General features: G+C 42.0%; 2 protein-coding genes across 2 annotated transcripts in view; one reads left to right on the top strand and one right to left on the bottom strand.

The window, feature by feature from the left end:
* The window catches only part of LOC139606626 (basement membrane-specific heparan sulfate proteoglycan core protein-like), a 372062-nt gene that overhangs the window by 80504 nt on the left and 267281 nt on the right, over nucleotides 1-24277 (top strand). The window lies entirely within an intron of this gene.
* Nucleotides 7698-9630, bottom strand: LOC139606759 (piggyBac transposable element-derived protein 4-like). The gene is made up of 2 exons (XM_071459081.1): nucleotides 8343-9630; nucleotides 7698-8219 (listed from the first exon to the last, which is right to left on the bottom strand). The coding sequence occupies exons 1-2, from the start codon at nucleotides 9621-9623 to the stop codon at nucleotides 7785-7787; spliced, it is 1716 nt and encodes a 571-aa protein (XP_071315182.1). The 5' UTR covers nucleotides 9624-9630; the 3' UTR covers nucleotides 7698-7784.

Below are 24277 nucleotides of genomic sequence, written 5' to 3'. Positions count from 1 at the left end.
TGTAGAAAATAAGTGAAGCCAAACAGCCTGTTGTGTTTGCTGTGTGTCAGTGTCAGTGTAAAGAGCAGCAGTCTGATGGAGAACTGCTGTCACTGTCTGTATGCTGAGTTTCAGCTGCTCCTCTCAGGCTGTTGGATCTGACAGAGTGAAAAACATGGAAACCAAGTCCTTTGACCTCTTTAGAAAGTTCTGCTCTTAATGCACAGTTGTTGTTTTCTTGCTGAGGATTTTGTTGCTTTAGGTTGTTTTCTTTGAAAACACTGTTCGACATGTTTTCATCTGTGTGTAACTTTAACTGATGTTGTTGCTCGTGGCTGTTGAGTTCTTTAATCTGTCAACAGATGATTCTTATTAGAAATAGCAGCAAAAATCATTTTCCATCATGAGATTTTCCAGTTGAATTTATGTTTCCATCAGAATCCTAACTGTGTATTTTTTATGTGAACAGTTTCCAATCAGGTCACTGTGACCCTGCAACCAAACTGGCCTCTGATATACAGAGGAGAGAAGATCAGTGTCAGATGTGAGATCCAGGGAGGTGGAGACACTGAGTGGACGTATGAATGGAGAACACCCAGCTCACACACACCTCCATCACACAGTGAATACAGGATCAGCAGTGTTACTCTGTCTCACAGTGGACGCTACAGGTGTAGGGGTAGAAAAGACTTGTTTTCCTCAACAGAGTGGAGTGATGTCATCAGACTGACTGTATCATGTAAGTCGAACGTCTTTCATTCATACAAAAATGTTACGTGTTACAATTTTTAAAATCTGTTCCATCTAAATACAACAACAAAAACACATCTGACCTCTCTCCAGCTACTCAGTAAAAAGTTGATTTTTTTTTTAGTGTAGTAACAAAAGACCTGGAAAAGAGCTTTTTTTCTGGAACATCAGAGTAACTTCTTATGTACTATACAGTTCCAACACATGAAAAATAAAATGTAGTAAAAAGGCTGAATCTCAGCTTCCTCACCTATATTTGGTTGTTAAGGAGTCCACAGCTTCCTCTGACAAATATTACAACAGATATATCATCTAATATATTTATTTTCTTCATTAACCTCTAGAGGTTTCAGGTTTTGAAAACTTCATGGAAAGAGTTTGGTCTCATTAACACCTGCTACAATATGTCTTCATTTTGTTGGAGGCTGATCTGCTACATTCACAGTGTTTCAGTCATTTGGTGATTATTGACTTTTCCTCTCAGATTCCTCTCAAGGTTTTATCTGTGATCTGCAGCACAGACCACAGAGTTGAATAAAATGGTGGATGGAGGCTTGTGTTAGTTTGTGTCAGTTTCTGTTTCATATATTATGATGAAGAGTTGGAAAATTTTGAAATGTTCATTTCCAACCCAGTTGTCCTGACTGGTTCAGAGTCACGTAACATGAAGGACAAGGAAAAGCCACAGTTTCCAGTCCTTTTTCTGTTGGACACATTTTTTTTCAATCTCCATCCAATCTCCAACAACTGTTTCTATATGAACCATAGAAAATACACACCATGAAAGTGAAGGTGACATTTCTGTGTCACCGGCTCGTTTTGTGATTTATTTTGATGCAAAATTTACAGAATAAATGTGTGAATGTTCAAAGACTTATAAATATTTTTCTGGAACAAATCCTATTTAACCACTGACTTGTTTTGTTTTTCCCTGTAAACTGAACAGCAGATAAACCCCGGGCCTCACTGACAGCAGACACCACAGTCATACCAGCAGGGGGCAGAGTGACACTGACCTGCTCTGTGGACCCATCACCTGGTTGGAAATACGACTGGTACAGAGACAATAAACTCTCTGAACCTCTGAACACACATGATGCTGATTTCCACACAACTGGACAAATCAGTGTCTCACAGGGAGGAGTCTACAGCTGCAGAGGAGGAAGAGGAGACCCAGTTTACTACACAGAGAAGAGTCAGGAAGTTAGGATTGGTGAGTTTGGAAATAAACACACAATATAGAATAAATCTATTGTATATTCATGATGCATCATTAAGATGGATGGAAAAACATTATATCTGATGTTAATTGAACCTTTTGGTTTTTTTTATGTTCTTATTATAAATTCTTGACCATGAACAGTCCCAAACAGGGCTGTTGTGACTCTGCAGCCCGACTGGACTGAGATCTACAGAGGAGAGAGGATCAGTGTCAGCTGTGAGATCCAGGGAGGAGACACTGAGTGGACGTATGAATGGGAAACTACCAGCTCATTGAAACCTTCAAATCAACATGAATACAGGATTAGTTCTGCTTCATCGTCCCACAGTGGAGAGTACAGGTGTAGGGGCAGGATGAAAAGTGCTCGACGTAATATAACAGAGTGGAGTGCTGCAGTCAACCTGACAGTGTATGACAGTAAGTCAGATCATTATCATTTAAACTGAAGATGTTAACAAGTTCAAATGTTTTTGTTAGTATATAATCAGATTGTATCTTAATGTTTGTTCATATTATGTATTTGTTGATAATGTTCTGAGAGAAAAATGATTCCATGTCCAGAGACCAGACGTCATAACATGTTTTGATCCTGAGAAAATGACTTTCCAACAGATAAACCCCGGCCTGTCCTCACTGTGTCTCCATCATGGCTGAGTCCTGGAGCCTCAGTGACTCTGAAGTGTGAGGTTGAACATCCATCTGCAGGATGGAGGTTCTCCTGGTATAAGGCTGTTCCTGATGTATCACACACCTCCTACAGCTATGAGCTGCTCCCTGGTAGCAGCAGTGGGACTGAACAGGATTCCTACATCGTCCATGGTCAGACACACACAGCAGGATATGTGTGTGAGGCTGGAAGAGGAGACCCAGTGTTTTACACTGAGATCAGTGAACCAAAGTTTGTCTGGTCTGGAGGTGAGTTTGTTGTTTCTTTGGTTTTTTTAAGACAAGAAGCAAATGTTCAGTCATGACCTAAATTCATCCATGTTTTTGTCTGTGAGCAACTTTTCTTCAAAACAAATGTTGGTAAACAAACTGATTTTTACGTTCATGGTCCCCAGTGGAAGAAATGTATTGACTGTGAACTGGGTTGAGTATCCTTCTCTCCTTGTTTCCTTCTGTCCTTCCCTTATCCTTCTTCAGTTAATCTGAAAGCATTAAAACCAACAAACAAACATGGAGATACAAGGTTTCCACCTCTCACTGAAGTGTAGCTCCACTCTTCTCAATGGGTACTTTTATTTTGGAAACTTCCTGTTTATAGACAGGACAGCTATAGCTGCAGTCTTCACTCAGTGGTGAGACAGGTGCACAGACCAGATAAACAAACAGCTGTGAAGCTGAGACGACTCAAACAAGACAAATAAGAGGAAAAGACTTTAGTACAGAGACAAGAAGCATCTTTTAATATGAAATCAACACCTCTGTGTGTTTGAAAGGTAAAAGTAGACAGTAGAAAAACATCCATCAGCAGCATAATTCATTTCTCTGCTGTGTCTCCATTTGCTCTGTTTGTTCCAAACTCTCATAGTTTCACCAAAACACTGCGTCTTGTTCCAGTGTTGCTGCTACTGATGTTTTTAATCCTCAACAAACAAAGATCAACACAGGAACATTTACACTGAGATCTCTTTCATTTTAATATCTCTGTCTGGTTTGACTCTTTTCTATGTGTTGTTTTCCAGATGTTCATCCATCAGCGTCTCTCACAGTGAGTCCTGACAGAGTGCAGCACTTCATCTCTGAGGATATCTCACTGAGCTGTGAGGGAAACTCTACTGAGTGGAGAGTGAGGAGGTTTCCTGAGGGCGGCTCCCTGTCCTGTTCTGACTGGAGGAGAATGACTGGATCCAGATGTAACATGTTCTCATCACAGCGTAGTGATGCAGTGTACTGGTGTGAGTCTGGATCAGGAGAGTTCAGCAACACAGTCAACATCACTCTACATGGTACGTTTTATTACATTTTCTTTGTGTTTCATTTTTTCTGGTATTTGAAGTATTTTCAACGTCTCATGTGATTTAATTCATCATATCTTAGAACTGAGTTGTTGACATATACAGAGACTTTCTGAGAGTTTGGTCCATGACTCTGCTACATGGTCTGTTCAGTGACTGTCTGTGACAAAACAGACAAAATAACTTCCTCTATGTTCTGCAGATTTAACGTAAATAGGTTATTTTGTCAGTGTTCAGTCAGTTTTCATTACAATTTAGCAGCATAATAACCTTGGTCTCTCTTCACTTTCTTCACTTCTTACATTTCTTTGCAAAATAATTTATATGAGTGAAAACTTTGGCCACAGCAAATATCTTCTTCTCTTCAAAGTATTTTGTCTAATTTAGTTTTGGTAACAAGCAAAAGAATCAGTATTACTGTTTTAAAGTGCTTTTCCTCAGATTTTCATATAAAACATTGAAGTCAAATAAAAAAATTATATTCTATTAACAAAAAAGAAAAAAATAAATAAATAAACACCTCCAAAAAGTAAATACATATATAAAAAGTAGGTCGTAAGTGAACGAGATCAAATGTCAGGTCTTATGATGATCCTGTAAAATAAATCAGAACTGCATCAGAATAAAAACAGATGTGTAATCTATTCTCATCATTACATGTCAGCTGGTTGTAAAGGTCTGCAGCAGCTGATCTCTGACTGAAGCTTCACATTCTGACTGTTTTACAGATGATTATCATGATGGTGTTATCCTGGTGAGCCCCGTCCGTCCTGTGACTGAGGGAGAGTCTGTTACTCTTGGCTGCAGATTCAGGACAGAAAAAAATCTTTCCAGTGTGTTTTTCTACCATAATGACAAACTGATCCAAAGTGATACCAGGACGGAGCTGAATATCTCTGCAGTGTCAAAGTCAGATGAAGGTTTCTACAAGTGTCAGTCCTCAGGAGAAGTGTCACCACAGAGTTGGATGTCAGTTAAAGGTGAGTGGGATTCAAATATTTTAGGCTTTGTTTTTTTGAACAAAGAAACACTGTCAACATATTATATATTTATATGGACATGTTGTAGATTTTGGTGTGTTTTAGAGTTTTGTCTTTACTTACATCTCATTTATTTGAATGGATTTTTTAATTCAGTTAAGACAAGTCCAATATAAATACATTGCTTCATACTATAATTAATTTCAATAAAATTTCATATTTACAGCAGCGGTGTCAGGACCAGAAAGTTCTTCATTTCCTGTGTTTCTGATCGTTGGGCTGGTTTCTGGAATAGTATTGATTATTGTCCTGCTGCTGTGTGGCTGCAGAAAGTCAACAGGTGAGACATTGATTATTAAAAATCTGTGATCAGTTCTGACGTCATGTCATGGAGCAGTGGTTCACTTTTCAATACAAATCCTACTGTGCTTTTTACAGGTCCATGTGTTCACAGGTTTGAACAACACGCTCGCTTCTCTCCTCTGCAACTTAAAAGCAGCTCTACACTTTACATCTTTATCATTTTTTACTTTTAAACTTTCCTGCTAATTACTATTAATATACATTTTTTAAACTCCGTGTTTCAGGCTCACTCAGACTCACAGAGGGAATCAGGGCTCTGCTACAGACCAAACAGTCAGCCATTATGAAAATCAACAGCAAGTATATTCCTCTCTTCTCCACGGTCAGTTTTTCATCTCACTTCAAACACTTTCACAACTGTTTCTAACTCAGTTTCTATTCGATAGAGACCAGGAAATATTTAGATCCATTTGCATCCAGTTCTCCAAGACTGTCCTCATTCCTTCTGCTGCTGGAGTTAAACCAAACCTCAGTAATTTAACATGTGACTTCAGGAAGTTCTTCAGTTCAAATGACTGTCACAGACATGAGGTGACTGATGTGACTTTGTTTTGATTTTCACTGACCTGTAGGTGACGTCTGCGTCTATGAATCAGTCAGAGGATCTGAAAACACTGGAGAAGGTTCAGCACTTTTACTTTTACTAATGTTGAGCTGATGGAAGCTGCAGTATATAATTATATAGGAGTGATTAATATTTAAGTTAGTGAAAACATTAATTTTTCAGGTCAACCAGACAGTAATGTCACTAATGTCACATCTCCTGTTGAAGTTTATACAACAATGAAATCCTGTCATGTGATCATTTTAACAGGTCAGTGTGATGGTGCAGAGGAGAGCTCTGACTATATTAATGTGAATCCAGATTCAGCCACAGGTACAAACATTAACATCAGTTATTTATCTTGTTTTATCATCATTTAATTCAAATGTACTTTTTACAAAAAAGTTTTGTAAACTTCACCATCAGACAGTATGTGTAATGGAGGACATTCTTAAAGGGAAGCTTTGATGTAGTTATCTCAGTTTATTTATTAACAAGTCTCTCACATCTAAATCCTTTCTTTAACGTCCAGTTTTCATTTTTTTTTTATTGTATTATTTGAAATTATTTTCCTGATTCCACATAGAAATTGTAATATTTTTCTCAATGTATCATGTTTGTTTTCAATGATATAAATGATGTTTCATATCATGTCAGATAGGATGTCTCAGTTTTCCAGCTGTTTATTGTGATTTTGTTCCAGGTCCATAAAAAGATGAACATCATCAACAAAACAAGAGAGACGTGGATGACAACATAAAAAAACAGACATTTTGTGCAGCTGAACAGCAGATTATGTTTTTTAAAAAGCTTGATATAAATTCATGGACTTTTGGCATTTTGCTTATTAATGCATATCAAATGTATATTGTTTCTCTGTGGTTATATTTCCCCCTGTTGTTGAGTATGTTCATCATGTGGTGCTGATTTAAACATCAGTTTTAAGTTCAATCAGAGTTAAGTAATAACAGAAAAAAATACTCACTATCTTACAGATAACTTATAAAACTTATAAGTTATAACTTATAAAATGACACGTAATTCTTGTCAGTATCAAAAATGATATACTGAAGGTTACTCACTTTTCCCTGAGTCTCACATGTCCCCACCTGATGAAAAGTGACTGTTAGTCCCTGAGTCCTGCTCATCATCATGTAGGAGTAAAAAGAGCAGCAGGCAGAGACCTCCAGTCACTGCAAGGTCACACTGAGAATGACAGGATTTTACAGTGTTGGTCACCTGTTAACCAGCATAAATGTACTTTACTGTACATGTCAGGCAATGATAAGGAATTTTTTTGTATAACTGTATTTGTCATTTGGACAAAGTGCAGATGAACATTAGAAATAGATTCACTTGTTATCCTACAAAAATATGAACAAGACAAGCATCAGAGTTGTGACAACTTTGTAGAAGTTTATATTTACAAACTGAGCCACTTTATGTGATTGTTGTATAATCCATCCATCCATCCATCCATTTTCTTAACCGCTTATCTGAACCGGGTCACAGGTTGTTATAATATATATAATGATAAATTCTATTTATATGATATTTAATGTAATATATTTTACATTGTACTGTATTGTTTTTCTTTCTTCTTTATCTCATTTTTCCTACTAAAAGCAGTGGGTTTGTAAATAAATATAATAAAGTCAAGTGAACAATCATGGTTGGATTTTCTCTTACAAACGTTGACTAGTGCACCTGTCGTGTTCACCTCCCGCCCCTTACTTTAGTGTTCCCGGTCAAAATTGACCGGTCTGTTTTAACTGCTCTTAAATTAGCACAAAAACCATTTTTCAACACAAAATTTTTATTCAACATTCTTTAGCTGTGAACAATGTCTGAAAGTAGTGTTTAACATGAATTTATAGAATTAGACATAAAATAACTGCAGTGAAAATACAAATAGGCACTGAACATGTAATGTAAAAAATAAATGGAAAACCAAAGACCAAAATCAACATGAAGTCGTGTGTGTGAATTCATGCACATGAGTGGCATGTGACACTCAGGTCAGAGTGGGCCTTGCAAACATAGGCATCACATTTGCAGCATCTCAGGCTTGTTTTGTTGTCTCTAGGGGCACAGAGCTCACAGCGCTTCCTTTTCTGCCCATGTCCTTGTTGGGGGAGAGCAGCCAGGGCAGCGGCTGGGGCTGGGGCTTGCACACTCCTAACCCGACTGGCAGAGGCTGGTGTGCGGGGAATGTGCTGGCGCCGTTGAATAAGAGGAGTCACCAAAGCTTTCCCCAGCTCCGCTAGGAAAAGTCTCCTCTTGAAACTCTTCCCCTGATTCCAGGTTGGGTGGATGGCTGTCCACACCACATATGCGTTGAAAGCAGACACATCAAGGATGTTGTGGAACAGTGCCACAGGCCAGCGGGCTGTCATTCGCTTGCAGGTGTATGTACCAGTAAGATGCAATAAAAGGAACGATAAATAAGAGATTGGGAACAATATTGAATCTGTCGTACACAAAATGCTATGATTCACATAAATAAGAATAAAATAAAATGCATGATGGATGAAACTTTACATTACCTTATCAAGGTAGCCTCCTTTGTTCTTGTTGTAGTCCTGGGTCATAAGGGGCTTCCTGTCCTCTGTGGTGCTGACAGCGGCATTTTTGTGTAGCGTGCTCATCAGGATGACATTTCTATTCTTCTTGGGAACATATGACACAAGAGTGTGTGTGTCAGTCAAAGCAAATTTTGATGAGAGTGCCTCTCTTCCTCTGGTCGATACCAGTGCAGGGGGAAGTTCAGGCTTGTTCTTCCTCACTGTCCCTACCATGGTGAGCTTTCTTTTCAGCAGCTCCTGACCAAGAGCATATGATGTGAAGAAGTTGTCACATGTGATATTATGCCCTTGGAGACCGGCTGTCATGTCCAGCACAACACACATGCCCTGGTTTTTTTCGGCCCTTCCAGTACTGGGTTTCCCCATGTTTACCTGCATATTCCAGGCATAGCTGCTCCTGGCGTCACATGCTGCCCAGATCTTTATTCCATATTTCCCGGGTTTGCTTGGAATGTACACCTTGAAGGAACAGCGACCTCTGACAGGAACCAGGCGCTCATCAACTATCACCTCAGGGCCTGGATTGTACATAAGTGATAGGCGCTCCACCCACGTGTCCCAAATGTTCCTGATGGCAGCCAGTTTGTCATTTCGCCAGCGGACGGGTTGTGTATCTCTGTTATCAAATCCAATAATTCTTGAAAGGACATGAAACTGTTGTAAGGACATAGTTGCCCGGAATATAGGCCTGCCAGACTCTGCATCCCACAGACTTTTTGTAGCCTCATTGTTTGAGCGATATACTCCTGCGAAAATCAACAGACCTATGTAGGCTTGGAGGTCTACCAGGTCGATTTCTCTCCAGGTGTCCCCAAACACACGCTTCCCCTCCAGGTTTGTCATCTCCAGTATAATTCCCTCAATGGACTCTGGTAAAAAGAGATGGAAGCTGGACTTGATGTCATCCACATGAGATGTCACATACCGTGTTGGCCCTGGCGTCAACTTTATGATGTTTTCCACTCTCGCTCTTCTTCCTCTGTCCTGGGGGGATGAAGACCAGAGCAAGTGTCCACTCTTGGACTGGAATGTCTCCTCAGGTGCCTGTTCTTCAGGTGCCTCTCCCTCTCCATCTGTTGACTGGTCAGTCTCCTCAAAGTCTGGATCAAAATCTGTGTTGTCTTCCACTTCCGAGACATCCTCCTCTATCTCTGGTTCAATTTCAGTGCCCTCTTCATCATGTCCAAAAACCTGGACCAGAACCTCTTTGACAGAGAACCGCTTGGTCAGTCGCCTACTCATTGTGCTCAGAGTAAAAGGAGTGCAAGGCAAACATCAAGCTATATATATGGGGTCTGTGTGAAGATGATACATTGATTAGTCTGGAAGGTGTGGTTCACCTGGGAGGATCGGCACATAAGCGCGGGAAAGAGATGTGTACCCGCAAAAGACATTGTTCAGTCTGAAATGTGCGTGTGAGTGAGTGAGTGAGTGAGTGAGTTGGGGTGGTGTGTATGGGGATGTTTTCTGTCTGATGGATGAATATAGTCTGGATAACCATTCATTTCCTATGGCGGTCACTTTTGACCGGGAACACCACAGGTGTAACAAGGTTGATTAAAACACTCAAAATTCAATGAAAGAGGTGATCATCACTTTTATATGTTCAAGTGCATAGTGTGGAGGATATCATAAGGCCTTGAGGCAATCACATGTAAAACACAATATTTATGAGTTGTGATGTAGCTCAGCAGTGACTAACTTTATTGTGAAAGATGTTCTTTTATTTTGAAACTTTTGTCATTTCCATTGGTTGCTAAAGTCACATGGCAAGGTCAGGTCATATCGGCCATTTTACATGGTTAATGGAAATGTGCTCCAGAGCAGCATCCCTCCTGTTAATCCACCACCGTTGAGCCCTGGAGAAACTTTGTTTGTGAGTTTTATATTTGTACAATTCATTTTATGTAACTTCTTTCAAACAACAATGTAATGTTCATAAAAATGTTTTCTGTATTTTTATTTTTAGTTTCACAAGAGAGTGTCTGGCTATGTAAAGCTGCTGACAAAGACCAACAGTAAACGTCCTACTTCTACGTCTGAGTCATCCTTTCGCCTTCACGCCACACCAATTGTTTAGCTATCTGTTACTCAGTGCAGTCACGCACATGCAGTGGACAGAATAGTGAAAAAACAGCATCACAGCGGGCTCTACGCAGCTTTCACAGTGGGAAAAGCTCTCTGTTACCTTGCTTCATCAGATTTGTGCTCTTCATACCAAGTAAGTGGTGTACAACAAATTCAAGATGGACAAGGGAAACACAGAGGATCAGCAGAATGCTCCATCACAGCCAGCATCTGTTAAATCGCATGTGACCAGGTCGGGCGTTGCTTCATCTGCTAGTTCCAGCAAATCTTCAGCTAGTTTAGTAGCAGCTAAAGCACGTGCCAAGGCAGAGGCAGCGCGTGCTCGCTCCACTTTTGTTAAAAGAGAAACCGAGCTCATGGTTGAAAAGGCTCAGCTGAAAGTAGAGGAGGTGCGCATGGAGGCAGCTTTAACTGCATTGAGACAAGAAGGAGAGGTCGCAGCTGCAGAAGCTGAAGCAGAGATTTTGGAAGCAGCAGTGGCAGAAATGGACTCTAAAGCAGGCTCGCTGGTCATTGCAGGTATTCCATGTGACTCCAGAGAGAAAAGAACAAGCGACTATGTTGAGTGCCACTCCAGAGTGTGTTCTGGTCACCAGTCGTTACTTCATCCTGAAGGTAGGGCTGCACCTGATCAGCTTCATGGAGCTTCTCCAGCTCTGCCACTCCAAGATAGCATTCATCATGCCACTTACATGGTTGGGGATGGGCCGAATGTCACTCTTTCTTCCGTCAAGCACCACCCTAGGTACTCTGAAGCACATAGCATGAAGCAGTCAGCTGTTCGACATCCAATCGTGACGCAGTCACACAGTTCGTCTCCTATGAGGGGACCTCAAACACACACAACCCCACTCAAGATGCATGCGCCACAGCCATATGTGCCTGATCATACAGGTATGAATGATTTCGCTATTTATATGGCTCGACGTGAGCTTGTGACTTCTGGGATGATCAAGTTTGACGACAGACCAGACAACTACTGGGGATGGAAATCAACCTTCATGAACGCCATACATGGACTGAGACTTACCTGCAACGAAGAGCTCGACCTTCTAGCGAAGTGGTTGGGCCCTCAGTCATCAGAACAGGTCAGGAGAATCAGAGCTGTTAATGTCAGTGACCCTGAGGCTGGGCTCAGGATGGCCTGGATGCGTCTGGAAGAGTGCTATGGTTCTCCTAAAACGATTGAGAAGGCTCTTTTGGACAAGCTTGAGAGGTTCCCTAGGATTGGAAACAAAGACCCCCTGAAATTGAGAGAACTTGGCGATCTGCTAAAGGAGTTGGAGTCAGCGAAACTAGAAGGTTACTTACCTGGTCTTGCTTATTTGGACACATCTCGGGGTGTTAACCCAATCGTGGAGAAATTGCCGTATGCACTTCAGGAGAAGTAGATATCACAAGGTAGCTCGTACAAAATACAGAATCAAGTTCAGTTTCCGCCATTCTCATTCTTTGTGAACTTCGTCTCGAGAGAGGCTCAGATCCGCAATGATCCAAGTTTCACACTCAGCTCATCCAGCACTGCACCAGTGAAGACAGACAACCCTGTGAAGAGGTATGCTACATCTAGAGGCCAAGTTTCATCACACAAAACAGAGATTACGCCCATACCTACCACCAAATGTGTAGATACCCTCAGCAGCAACCTGGATGTCAACAGACAGTGTCCGATTCACAAGAAGCCTCATCCGCTCAAAAGATGCAGAGGCTTTCGAGCTATGCCAATAGAAGAACGCAAAGCATTTCTCAAGGAGTGTGGAGTTTGTTTCAGATGCTGTGCATCAACTGATCACATGGCTAAGGACTGCAAAACGATCATTGAATGCAAAGAGTGTGACAGCAATAAGCATGTGGCAGCATTACATCCAGGACCGGCTCCGTGGACCCCTAAAGAGCCAGACTCAGAGCATGGCGGGGAGCAAAAGCAAGAAGGGTCTCCTGACATAATCTCCAAATGCACAGAAGTGTGTGGCGAATCCAACACGTCTCGCTCTTGCTCAAAAATCTGTCTCATAAAGGTGCACTCAAAAGAGCAACCAAACAGATCAATCAAGGTCTATGCTGTACTCGATGACCAGAGTAACAGGTCTCTCGCTCGGTCTGAGTTCTTTGACTTGTTCAACCTTGTAGGTTCAGACTCTCCTTACACTCTTCGCACATGTGCTGGAGTCACAGAGATGTCAGGAAGAAGAGGAACTGGCTTCATCGCTCAGCCCATGGATGGAAGTCTCAGCGTGGCTCTTCCCACTCTCATAGAGTGCAACCATATGCCCGATGACAGGTCAGAGATACCTACTCCAGCGGCTGCAGAACACCACTCTCACCTCAAGCCTATTGCTCACCTGATCCCTGAGCTTGAACCCGATGCACAGATTCTCCTGCTCCTCGGCCGGGATATCTTACAGGTGCATAAGGTAAGAGACCAGTGTAATGGGCCAAACAACGCCCCTTATGCCCAGAAACTTGACCTTGGCTGGGTTGTAGTCGGAGAAGTCTGTTTAGGTGCAGCACACAGGCCTAAGGGAGCCAGCACATACCGGACTCATGTTTTTGAGAATGGACGCCACTCTCATTTCTTTGCATGTCCTAACCACCTGGTTTTGAAAGAAACATTCGCAGTGGGTCCAAGCAATAAACCTCTCAACTGTCAAAACCTGAGTCGCTTTCACTCCACTGACAGCCCAGTTCAGAACACTGGAGATCATTCACTGGGAAGCAAGATCTTCGAAAGAACAGAGGACGACAACAAGGTTGCTCCATCCATTGAGGACAGACGGTTTATTCAGTTGATGAATAGAGAGATGTTTATGAATGATGCTAACAGTTGGGTGGCTCCGCTTCCCTTTCGCACACCAAGGCCACGGCTCCCCAACAACAGAGAACAAGCTCTCTCCCGCTTCATCAACCTTTGCCGCACTTTTGAAAGGAAACCCGACATGAAGAGTCATTTTCTGGCTTTCATGCAGAAAATCATGGATCAAAATCACGCTGAATTAGCACCACCTCTGCATGATGGAGAAGAATGCTGGTACCTTCCCAGTTTTGGTGTGTATCACCCACGCAAGCCTGACCAAATCCGAGTCGTGTTCGACTCCAGCGCTTCACATCAAGGCATCTCACTTAACGATGTCCTGCTAACAGGTCCAGATTTAAATAACAGCTTGCTGGGAGTACTGATACGGTTTAGGCGCGAGCAGGTAGCCATCATGGCAGATATTGAACAAATGTTCCACAGTTTCATTGTCAGGGAGGATCATCGCAACTTCCTCAGATTCCTGTGGTTCAAAGACAACGATATCACCAAAGAAGTTGTGGAATATAGAATGAGAGTCCATGTGTTTGGCAATCGTCCTTCTCCGGCTGTTGCTATCTATGGGCTACGTCGAGCGGCTCTACATGGAGAAGACGAGTTTGGTGAAGACACAAAGCAGTTCATATACCGAGACTTTTACGTCGACGACGGACTCAAGTCACTGCCGTCTGCAAGTGCAGCCATTGATCTCCTGAAAGCAGCCCAAGATATGCTTGCCATCTCCAACCTGAGACTCCATAAAATATCATCAAACTGCCCAGCTGTTATGCAGGCATTTCCATCAACAGACCATGCAAAGGATTTGAGGGACCTCGATTTGGACACCTACTCACCTCCTGTGCAACGCAGTCTTGGATTAAGTTGGGACTTAGTCAAGGATGCCTTCACGTACCGTGTTGGGAACAGTGAAAAGCCATTCACACGCAGAGGAGTGCTTGCAACTATTAACAGCCTTTTCGATCCACTTGGTCTTGTTGCTCCTGTTATCATCCAAGGGAAGCACTTACTCCGACAGCTTACAAGTGATGTCAGCGACTGGGATGCTCCTCTCTCAGCGGACAAGGAGATGGAATGGATTGTTTGGAGAGACTCGCTGCAAAGTCTAGAACAGCTTGAAATCCCTAGAGCCTACACCCCTGCCTGCCTCGCCACTGCTCAACGTACAGAAGTCCACGTTTTTTCCGACGCTTCTGTTAAGGCCATTGCAGCAGTGGCATATCTCAAGGTGACAGATGGTGAAGGAAGGTGCCACGTAGGTTTCATCATAGGGAAAGCCAAGTTGGCTCCGACATCTGCCCATACTGTTCCCAGGCTTGAGTTAGGTGCTGCCGTCCTGGCAGTGGAGGTCGCTGAACTAGTTGTGAGTGAGCTGGACATCGACCCCAACAATCTTCAGTTCTACACTGACAGCAAGGTCGTGTTGGGATATATCTATAATGAAACCAGAAGGTTTTATGTGTATGTCAGCAACAGAGTGGAACGAATAAGGAAATCCACACGTCCAGAGCAGTGGCATTATGTCCCGACCACCCAGAACCCTGCAGATGTTGCCACCAGGTCAGTGTCTGCAGCTAAACTCTCAGACACCATCTGGTTCACAGGTCCGGGGCTTCTGACGCGTCCTGTAGAGACCAAGATCACTGAGGACGCCTATGACCTCGTAGAACCAGACTCAGATGTGGAGGTTCGATGCCACTCCATCACTGCTACTGAATCTGACAGAGGCCTCGGTTCGCATCGGTTTGAAAGATTTTCTACATGGCGATCTCTTCTCAGAGGTATGGCCTCTCTCATCCATGTTGTTCAGTCCTTTGGGCCAGAGAACACCAGTGCTAAACAAGAATGCAGTGGTTGGCATCATTGTCTCACACAGCTGATGCATTGGCACAAGCAAAAGCTGTCATCATTGGATGTGTGCAAAAAGAGGCATACAAAGCTGAAGTGTCTTGTTTGGTGAAAGGACAAGTTATTCCTAAACACAGCCCCCTGAGAAAGCTCAACCCTAGCCTTGATGAAAAACAACTCCTGCGGATAGGGGGTCGGCTCCAGCATGCTCCACTTGATATAGAGGAGAAACACCCGCTTGTCATTCCTGGCCGCAGCCATGTTGCTACTTTACTCATGACCCACTACCATGAAAGAGTCCAACATCAAGGTAGAGTCTTCACTGAGGGAGCAATCCGTACAGCCGGCATCTGGATCATGGGGGCAAAAAGATGCATCACTAAAATTCTACGCAAGTGTGTCACATGCAACAAACTTCGTGGCAAGCTAGCAGAACAACAGATGGCAGATCTACTATCAGATCGTCTCAGCATGGAACCCCCTTTTACAAACGTGGGCCTGGACGTGTTCAGCCCCTGGACCATCTCCACTCGTCGTACCCGAGGAGGGGCAGCGGACAGTAAAAGGTGGGCGGTACTCTTTACATGCCTTGGCATACGTGCTGTGCATATTGAGCTTATAGAGTCAATGGACACATCAAGCTTTATTAATGCTCTACGCCGCCTTTTTGCTGTCCGTGGTCCTGCAAAGGTGATTCGGCCCGACTGTGGCACAAACTTTAAAGGAGCCTGCAAAGAGCTGCAAATCCTCCTGCAAGATGAGAGTGACATATCAAAGTATCTCAGTGAGGAAGGATGTACATGGTTGTTTAACCCACCACACTCTTCCCACATGGGAGGAGTGTGGGAGAGAATGATCGGAGTTTCAAGACGGATCCTTGACTCTATGCTATCTCAGGTCAGCCCTTCACATCTCACACACGAAGTGCTTTCAACCCTCATGGCTGAGGTTTCGGCAATAATAAATGCAAGACCTCTCACACCCATCACGATGGATGCAGACTCACCTTGTCTTCTGACGCCAATGATGATAATGACGCAGAAAGTCTGCACCCCTCTTCCTCCACCAGGATCCTTCGAAAACGCAGTTCTTTATCGTCAACAGTGGAAACGCGTTCAGCACTTGGCAAATGCCTTCTGGGAAAGATGGAGGCGAGAATATCTCTCCACTCTCCAAACTCGAAGCAAGTGGCAGGATGCACATCCCAATGTCAAAGAGGGAGATCTGGTGCTACTCAGAGACACTCAGGTAAAAAGGAACCTTTGGCCGATGGCTCTCGTCACCAAGACTCACTCTGGCAGTGATGGAAAGGTCAGAAAGCTTGAGTTAAAGGTCACCAAAGGCGGGACTGTTAAGACCTTCTTCAGGCCAGTAACTGAAGTGGTTGTACTTATGTCTTCCTAAGCTTCTACCATGGATAGCTCCTTGGATTGTTTCTAATGTCTGGTAGACTTATTTAGTAATCAATAGTGGTATGGTGTTCAATACCAGACGGGGAGTGTGATGTAGCTCAGCAGTGACTAACTTTATTGTGAAAGATGTTCTTTTATTTTGAAACTTTTGTCATTTCCATTGGTTGCTAAAGTCACATGGCAAGGTCAGGTCATATCGGCCATTTTACATGGTTAATGGAAATGTGCTCCAGAGAAGCATCCCTCCTGTTAATCCACCACCGTTGAGCCCTGGAGAAACTTTGTTTGTGAGTTTTATATTTGTACAATTCATTTTATGTAACTTCTTTCAAACAACAATGTAATGTTCATAAAAATGTTTTCTGTATTTTTATTTTTAGTTTCACAAGAGAGTGTCTGGCTATGTAAAGCTGCTGACAAAGACCAACAGTAAACGTCCTACTTCTACGTCTGAGTCATCCTTTCGCCTTCACGCCACACCAATTGTTTAGCTATCTGTTACTCAGTGCAGTCACGCACATGCAGTGGACAGAATATGAGTGTTTTAAGTTGTAAATTGGTCAGATTTGACCCAAACACGACAGGAAGGTTTATAGTCCACATCTGAATTTAGGTGAGAAAGGCCAGAGATGGAGCTCAGAAATGACTAAGTAATGGTGCAGGTCACGATACCTCCTGCTAACAAGCTAACAATAGCAGGATTTATTTTTATTAGTTATTTCTTTATTATTTATTCACAGTAAGATGTAGACCAACAGTGAGCTCTTCTTCTTCATCTTTATTGTGGTTGCAGCACACTGTATTTGAGTGAGTGATATTCTGTCATCCATCAATCTGTGTCTCTTGTGCTGCTCTTGCTGCTTCCTCGTTGTCCTGTCTACTTCCAGTATGTTGTTTTGTTACACACAGCACTGCCACCATGTGTCACAATACACAGTCTACAGTCACAATCAGCAGCAATGACCTCAGCTCCTTATTGAGTCACTGCTGGTCTCTGTAGCTTTTCTTCTGTCTTCATGCTGCAGTTTGAACTGTGAGTGCAGCTCAAAGACATTTGAAGACGTTTGTAAGATCAGACCTGCACCTGAATACAGCCATGTTACTTTTTCTTCAAGAAGAACAGGAAACAGCACAAAAGAAGAAAAGCTGTGATTTTAATGTAAGCAGCCAGAAATGTCTCCATGTGTATGAAATAATGTAGTGGACCTTACTCCAGACTCCACCTCAAGCCAAACCACTTGTTTTATGTCATCAGTTGACAGCACACAGCTCTGCCTACAAAGGAATAATGTTGTTTAGGTTGAAAATCACCGACTGCAAATGACTTGAAGTTTAATTCTGTAACTACAGTGAAAAGGTCAGTGTGACCTGATGACTCAGTTGAGGTGGCATGTAAAGGAGGTGGAGGTGTTAAAGGGAAGCTGGATGTTATTCTTGTGCTGATGAGCAGTGGTTGGGCTCACTTCTTCTTAGACTCTAGTTGCTAATAAATATTTGTAACACAGTGGAGTTCAGACACATGGATGGTTATTTTCAATGTTTGATTATTTCCCTTCATGCATCTTATTTCTGAGGCTACTGTAGCAGCAGGCTACATGTGAAACTGCAAATATCTTTCATCCATTTCACCAGTTTTCAGCCCACAAAAATAGATTTAAAAAGCTGAGCGCAGGTGATGGAAAACAAATATCCAGATGTATTATGACATAAAGAGAGACTTTTGAACTTTCAAGTTTTAACTGATGAATGCAAGACAGTCCTTCTCTGACAGCAGGGGTGCACCCTGGACAGGACGCCAGCCTGTCACGGGACTGACATATAGACACAAACAACCATTCACGCTCACATTCACAGCTACGAGCAGTTTAGAGTCACCAATCAACCTAATGTGCACGTCTTTGGACTGTGGGAGTATCGGAGGGAACCCACACAGACACAGAAAGGCCCCAGGCCTGGAGTTCAAACCCAGAACCTTCTTGCTGTGAGGCAACAGCACTAACCACTGCACCACCGTGCCGCCCCTTCTCCAACATCACTGTCAAAAACAATAATAATGCATGTGCCTGTTGACAGGCTGACACACTCTCCTGTGTCAGCAGCCCATGAAACATGACATTAAAACAAAATCATTCTAGAGTCACCCAGACTGTTCATTCAGCTACAGGCTCATCTGCACCATCTCTTCACAGGAAACAACGACCAACAGTTTTATTTGGAGCTGCAGCACTGAAAATGAGGAAATAGTCTTTAGTTTAATGTGCTGTCAGTCAGATGACGTGTTTCACACCTAGTGGGTTATACATATACCACACAGAGGCCAGAGGGAGTGTTCAAGATGAAGAACAGTGTGGGAACGTCATGTCAAATTTCCACAAACTCAACTTTCTGGCTCTAACTGAACCTGTTGTCTTCTGATGATGTTTCAGACTGAGAGATAAATACTGAACGTGCACATCTTAACCTCACCACCAGTCACTGTATTAAAGAAATTGCTGTTATCTGTTGATGTGCATTACACTTGACTTAATGACTACCACTGTGCACGTCCTGTATAGTATATGACACTTCTTCTCTTCTACTTACAAACACAATATGTGTGGTGTGAATGTGCTGCTGACTCTAATTCTTCCTATTATGCCAACACATCTTCATGTGTGAGGAAGAACTTGTCTGTCACCCCAGCTGATAAGACTTCATTCTTGTTAGGCTCTAGTTGTCAAGTCATTTTATACCAACAGGAGCGAAACAGATGCAGTGGTTTATTTTAGTGTTTGGTTTATTTGACAGTTTTTCTTCATTGTGCTGTCAGTTTCTGAAGATGTGCAACAACAAACTGTCTTTTTCTTGTTGTGGCTGATGGGTGAATATTATCTCTGCAGCTGTTATTGCTGCACAGTTGTAATTCAAGGCTTCATCATAAAATGAGCAGGTAGATCACACAGTTCCAGCAAAGAAGAAACGTTTTGACCATGTTTCATATCAGTTACACTGTGGAGAGTATGAAGCACACACATACAGGACGTACTGCACATTCCTACACACTACAGTCACACATATACATACTCTAGATACACACAACATACACCTCATGGGCCAGACACAACCTTTGCACAAAGACAGACGGATATACTATATTTAAGTATTGGCAGGAAGTGTAAACCTGTCAAAGTGCCCTGTGGTCAAAGACATGTTGTTTGAGTTTTGTGTAAAACGGAAGGAAGAACAAAGAGGCCGAACTCAGAAGGAGGAGTTGAGAAAAGTTCTTATCTTATATTTGTATGGAACGTAACTTCTTCTTCGTCTTTTGCATCGATCTTCTCTCTTTGTCTTTGTGCTGTTGTTATTAATACAAAGTGGAATCATTTCCCAGCAGCAGAGCGACAGGGTCAGAGCTGGATGTGAAGATGGGGAACACTTTGCTCTGTGTACTGTCATTATTCTGTGAGTACATCAGTCATTTTCCAATTCTGTGACTTTCAGAGGCAGAATCATGATTTTATCATCGTGGTAGTTTTGGAGGCAGATCTTGGATCAGAGTGGTGGACTAAATACACAAATCAACCAGTTATATATCATTATATATATTTGAGTTTAAAGAGTTTTGTGTGTTTCCTGCCTCGTTAGTGATTTACAGAATATCATGTCAGAAATGTGTTGATAATCAGGAGCTGCCTCTGTTGAAACTCCAGCTGGTTGTTAAATGTTTATCATGAGTTTGACTGTTTGTCAGATGGATCATGTCTGATGAGGTTTCAATCTTTATTTTAGTGCTGAACACACTCTTCTATGGAAAGACTGAAGGTAACCAGTTGTTTTTCTTTCCTGTTGTTTCTCACTAATAAAATATTGTCTTTAATATCTGTCTCCTACTTATTATCAACGATATCATTTTGAATCACATCCTCTTAGTGCTGATATATTATCATGTATGAAGCATTTTATTTTAATAATATAATGATATCATTAAACTAGACTAGATCAGTGTCTAACAGTGTGAAACAGCATATTTTTCCGAGCAGTTGATGTTGGTGTTTATGTTTTCTGTGTAGTGCTGTATGCATGTTGTGGTGTTCATGTATGGAGACCAAATGTTGTGCTGACCCTCAGGCCAGAGTCTGTTCCCTTCATACCAGGGACGTCACTAGGATTGAAAGACAGGGGGGGCTTAGCCCCCATGGTTGTAGGTGGGAATGTGTGCAGCAAATACTTTTCCTCACACCTCAATAGGCTTCATGAATGAATGTATTATTAGTTGTGGAGCATTTATCTTCCAAATGTGACTGAAGACAGTCGACCAATACATTGAATAGAAGGTAACATAATGATGTGGTGCGTTGCTTAATTAGTTTAGTTGCTGGTAGTTTAGTTCAAGGTCCTAGTGAAATTTGACAACACAGTACAAATGAAGTATGAATGAATCTTTCTTCTGCTTCACAACTCTGCCAACTGTTGATGGAAATTTAACGTTGCTTAACAGAGAAGAGATGACATGCAGCTTCCCCCTGGGTCCCTCTGCCCGCCTGTCTGCCTAGTACAGCAGGGGAAACAACCACAAGGACCATTTTAATCAAATAATGACAACTTGTGTTATTATTTATTTCAACTCATAGTCTTGCTTCTTTATGTTAAGTGCATGCCTGCACTGTTTACTTTTTTTTTTTTTTAATCCAAATTATTATTATTGCTTTAATTATTGCTGGGGGGGCTTAGGAACATTTTGGGGGGGCTTCAGACCTAATGATGTCCATGCTTCATACAGCTGGGTTTAGTTTTCATGCGTTCATCTGGTGATTTTAATGGGGCAGGGCAGTGAGCCACCAGAGGGCACTGATGAGTCTCCACCACAGGTACAGTCAGTCCCAACAGTCCTGTGAGCAGCACAGATCATCTCACTGAACTTAGGTTATTAGCATGTGTGCTGACTGCCACAGTGTCTTCTTGGCATCATCTGCAGGAGAGAGTCAAGGTAGACAGTGAAAAGTTCACAACAGAAATGCTCTTTTCAAAATAGTTGTTCAGCCTGGTTGTGATCTGGTGACAGCGACGGCCTTAACATGTGATTCACAATGTTTTCATCTGAATGAAACCATTCAATAATTATCAGTAGAAAAAGTGCTAAACACCTTTGTATTTCACTGGATTTAATGCGTTTAGTTGTTTTCTTACTGTGTGTTATTGTCAACAGTTTCCAATAAGTTAGTTAGATATGGTAACTGCTGTGTTTCCTAAATCAGTTATCAACCAATGAGAGTCATGTGCTGTTTGTCACTTTCATGTGATGGTAATAGACTTTTTTTATTCCAGTCATTTATTTGTTTCTTTTGGTCCAATCTGAACAGCTGATCAACCCAAGGCCACTGTGACACCATCCTCAACAACAACCATACCAGCAGGGGGCAGAGTGACACTGACCTGCTCTGTGGACGACTCTGATGACTGGAGATACGACTGGTTCAGACGTGTCTCACACTCTTCAGTAGCTGATCCAGTAAGAGCTGTTGAACCACGCAGAGATCTGGTTGTCTCAGAGGGAGGTCTGTACCTCTGCAGAGGAAGGAGAGGAGACCCAGTGATCCTCACAGAGCCCAGTAATGAAGTCCTCATTCTGAAAACTGGTGAGTTTAGTCATTTAATATTCACTGTTCTGTTCAAATCTGTTGTCAGTAGTTTAAAAAAGAGTCATTTGGTGTCAAGAGGGAAACAGGAGAATTTTAATGGATAAATGAAAATAGAGCAGCAGCTCTTAATCCTGAGGATGGAAAAACACAACATGTCAGTCTCTCTGCAGGTTGTGTGAACATGAAATTGTCTTGGTTCTTGAACACAACACAGCCCCATGATTGAGCTGAGTTTCCTCCAGCTGGTGTGTGTCTGTGTGAGTGTACGTGTGTGTTGTGTGTGTGTGTGCGTGTGTGTGTGTGTGTTTATAAAATGTTTTCAGTTTCTCTTTCATGAATCCATTTTGATAAACTTGAGAAAGTTTTGTTGTTCATGAAATAGTTGTTTTCTGATCTGATCCTTTTGTTGGTTTGAATTTTTTTTAGAAACACTTTGTTTGATGTGTTTTCATGTTTTAGTTTTTCACCTGTTTGTGTTTTAGTTGAATAATTTTTGTATTTTTATCAGTAGAAATCTTACTACAAACCTCTGTGTTTGATTTTATCTTATACTTAGTTGTTTAACTTTGTTGTTTTCTTACTGTGTGTTTTTATCAACAGTTTCCAATAAGGTCACTGTGACTCTACAACCAAACTGGCCTCTGATATACAGAGGAGAGAAGATCACTGTCAGATGTGAGATCCAGGGAGGTGGAGACACTGAGTGGACGTATGAATGGAGAACACCCAGCTCACACACACCTCCATCACACAGTGAATACAGGATCAGCAGAGCTGCTGAGTCTGACACAGGAGACTACAGGTGTAGGGGTAGAAGTGGTTATTCCTTCACAGGGTGGAGTGATGTCATCAGACTGACTGTATCACGTGAGTTGGATTTTCTTTCATTCATTATGAAAATGTCATGTTTCTTCATGTTTTCACTGATCTAAACAGGACAAGTTTAAACATTGATCATCTCATCACTGATCCAGTCCTCTCCAGTTGGATCAGTAATAAACTGTGTTTTCAGTGGAACACAGTCACTATCTTTTATTTGCTGGTAAAATCTAAATGACTAAGTGGATGTTCAGTGTGATCATTTGAATAAATTCTGGTAAAAGTTTTGTGTAATGTTGACAGTTCTTTACTTTTATAGAACGTAATATAATTAAACAAAATCACTTTCCTGAAGAAAATCACATTGTAATTATTGATTTACTTTTTTTTTTGCTCTGATCTCAACAGGAAGTGAACCCACGGCCACTCTGACAGCAGACAGGACAGTGATACCAGCAGGGGGCAGAGTGACACTGACCTGCTCTGTGGACGGCTCTGATGGCTGGAAATACTCCTGGTTCAGACGAACCTCTGACTCTTCTAAAGCTGAGACTGTAGGAGAAACAGACGAACCAGAAACAGTCATAACACAAGGAGGCATCTACACGTGCAGAGGAGGGAGAGGAGAACCAGAGCTCTTCACACAAGAAAGCAATAAAGTCACCGTTGAGGAAACTGGTGAGTTTAGTTATTTGTTGTGGAGTAAAACAACATTCACTCTTTAAATCTGTTCTTCTGTTCATCAGTAGTGTAACAAAGAGACATTTTGATACCAACAGCAAAAAAGAACCAACACAATGATCATGTGTCAGTAGCTCCTACTGTTGTGATGAAGGTGAGAACAGAGCGTTAATCCCTCTTCATGTTGAGCTCAGATTCAAGACGAGACTGGAAGAAGCTTCCTGCCTCTCACTGTATTTATATCATCTAGAAGAGTTTGTCTGCTTGTTACTGTGTTTGTAAATGTTTTGTCATCCTTCAGTCCATCACTGCAAATATGAGTGTTAGCAAAGAAAAGCTAAGTCAGACAACTCATGGAGAAAACACATTGATTTGTGCAGTAGAATATCAATAACAAGACAGAAATAACTGTCCAAAGTAAACACTGAAACATCCAACTACAAACCTACTTAAACAGTCATTGAACATCTTGTCAGAAGCTGAAGTTGTTTCCATGACGTTGAGGAGTTTGATGTGTGTTGATGTTCAGTCTGACAAACAGTTTGACCTGTGACACATCAGGTTATCTGATGCAGCTCAGCAAACAGATGGTATTTATTCTCTGTTGTTTTCTAACACCTC

The sequence above is a fragment of the Trachinotus anak genome, unplaced genomic scaffold, assembly GCF_046630095.1.
Source record: "Trachinotus anak isolate AG129_WGS33_773 ecotype Australia unplaced genomic scaffold, CSIRO_AGI_Tana_v1 ptg000023l, whole genome shotgun sequence".
NCBI classification, from domain to species: Eukaryota; Metazoa; Chordata; class Actinopteri; order Carangiformes; family Carangidae; genus Trachinotus; species Trachinotus anak.
The sequence above is the reverse complement of the archived record's forward strand: the minus strand, read 5'-3'. Positions and strand labels throughout refer to the sequence as shown.

What these genes read in the sequence shown, in the direction of transcription:
- LOC139606759 (XM_071459081.1), bottom strand. Translation starts at nt 9,623, where the DNA reads ATGAGTAGGCGACTGACCAAGCGGTTCTCTGTCAAAGAGGTTCTGGTC. An exon ending in AAGGAGGCTACCTTGATAAG is followed by an intron (nt 8,220 to 8,342) that starts GTAATGTAAAGT and finishes CTTTTATTGCAT; the next exon opens with CTTACTGGTACATACACCTG.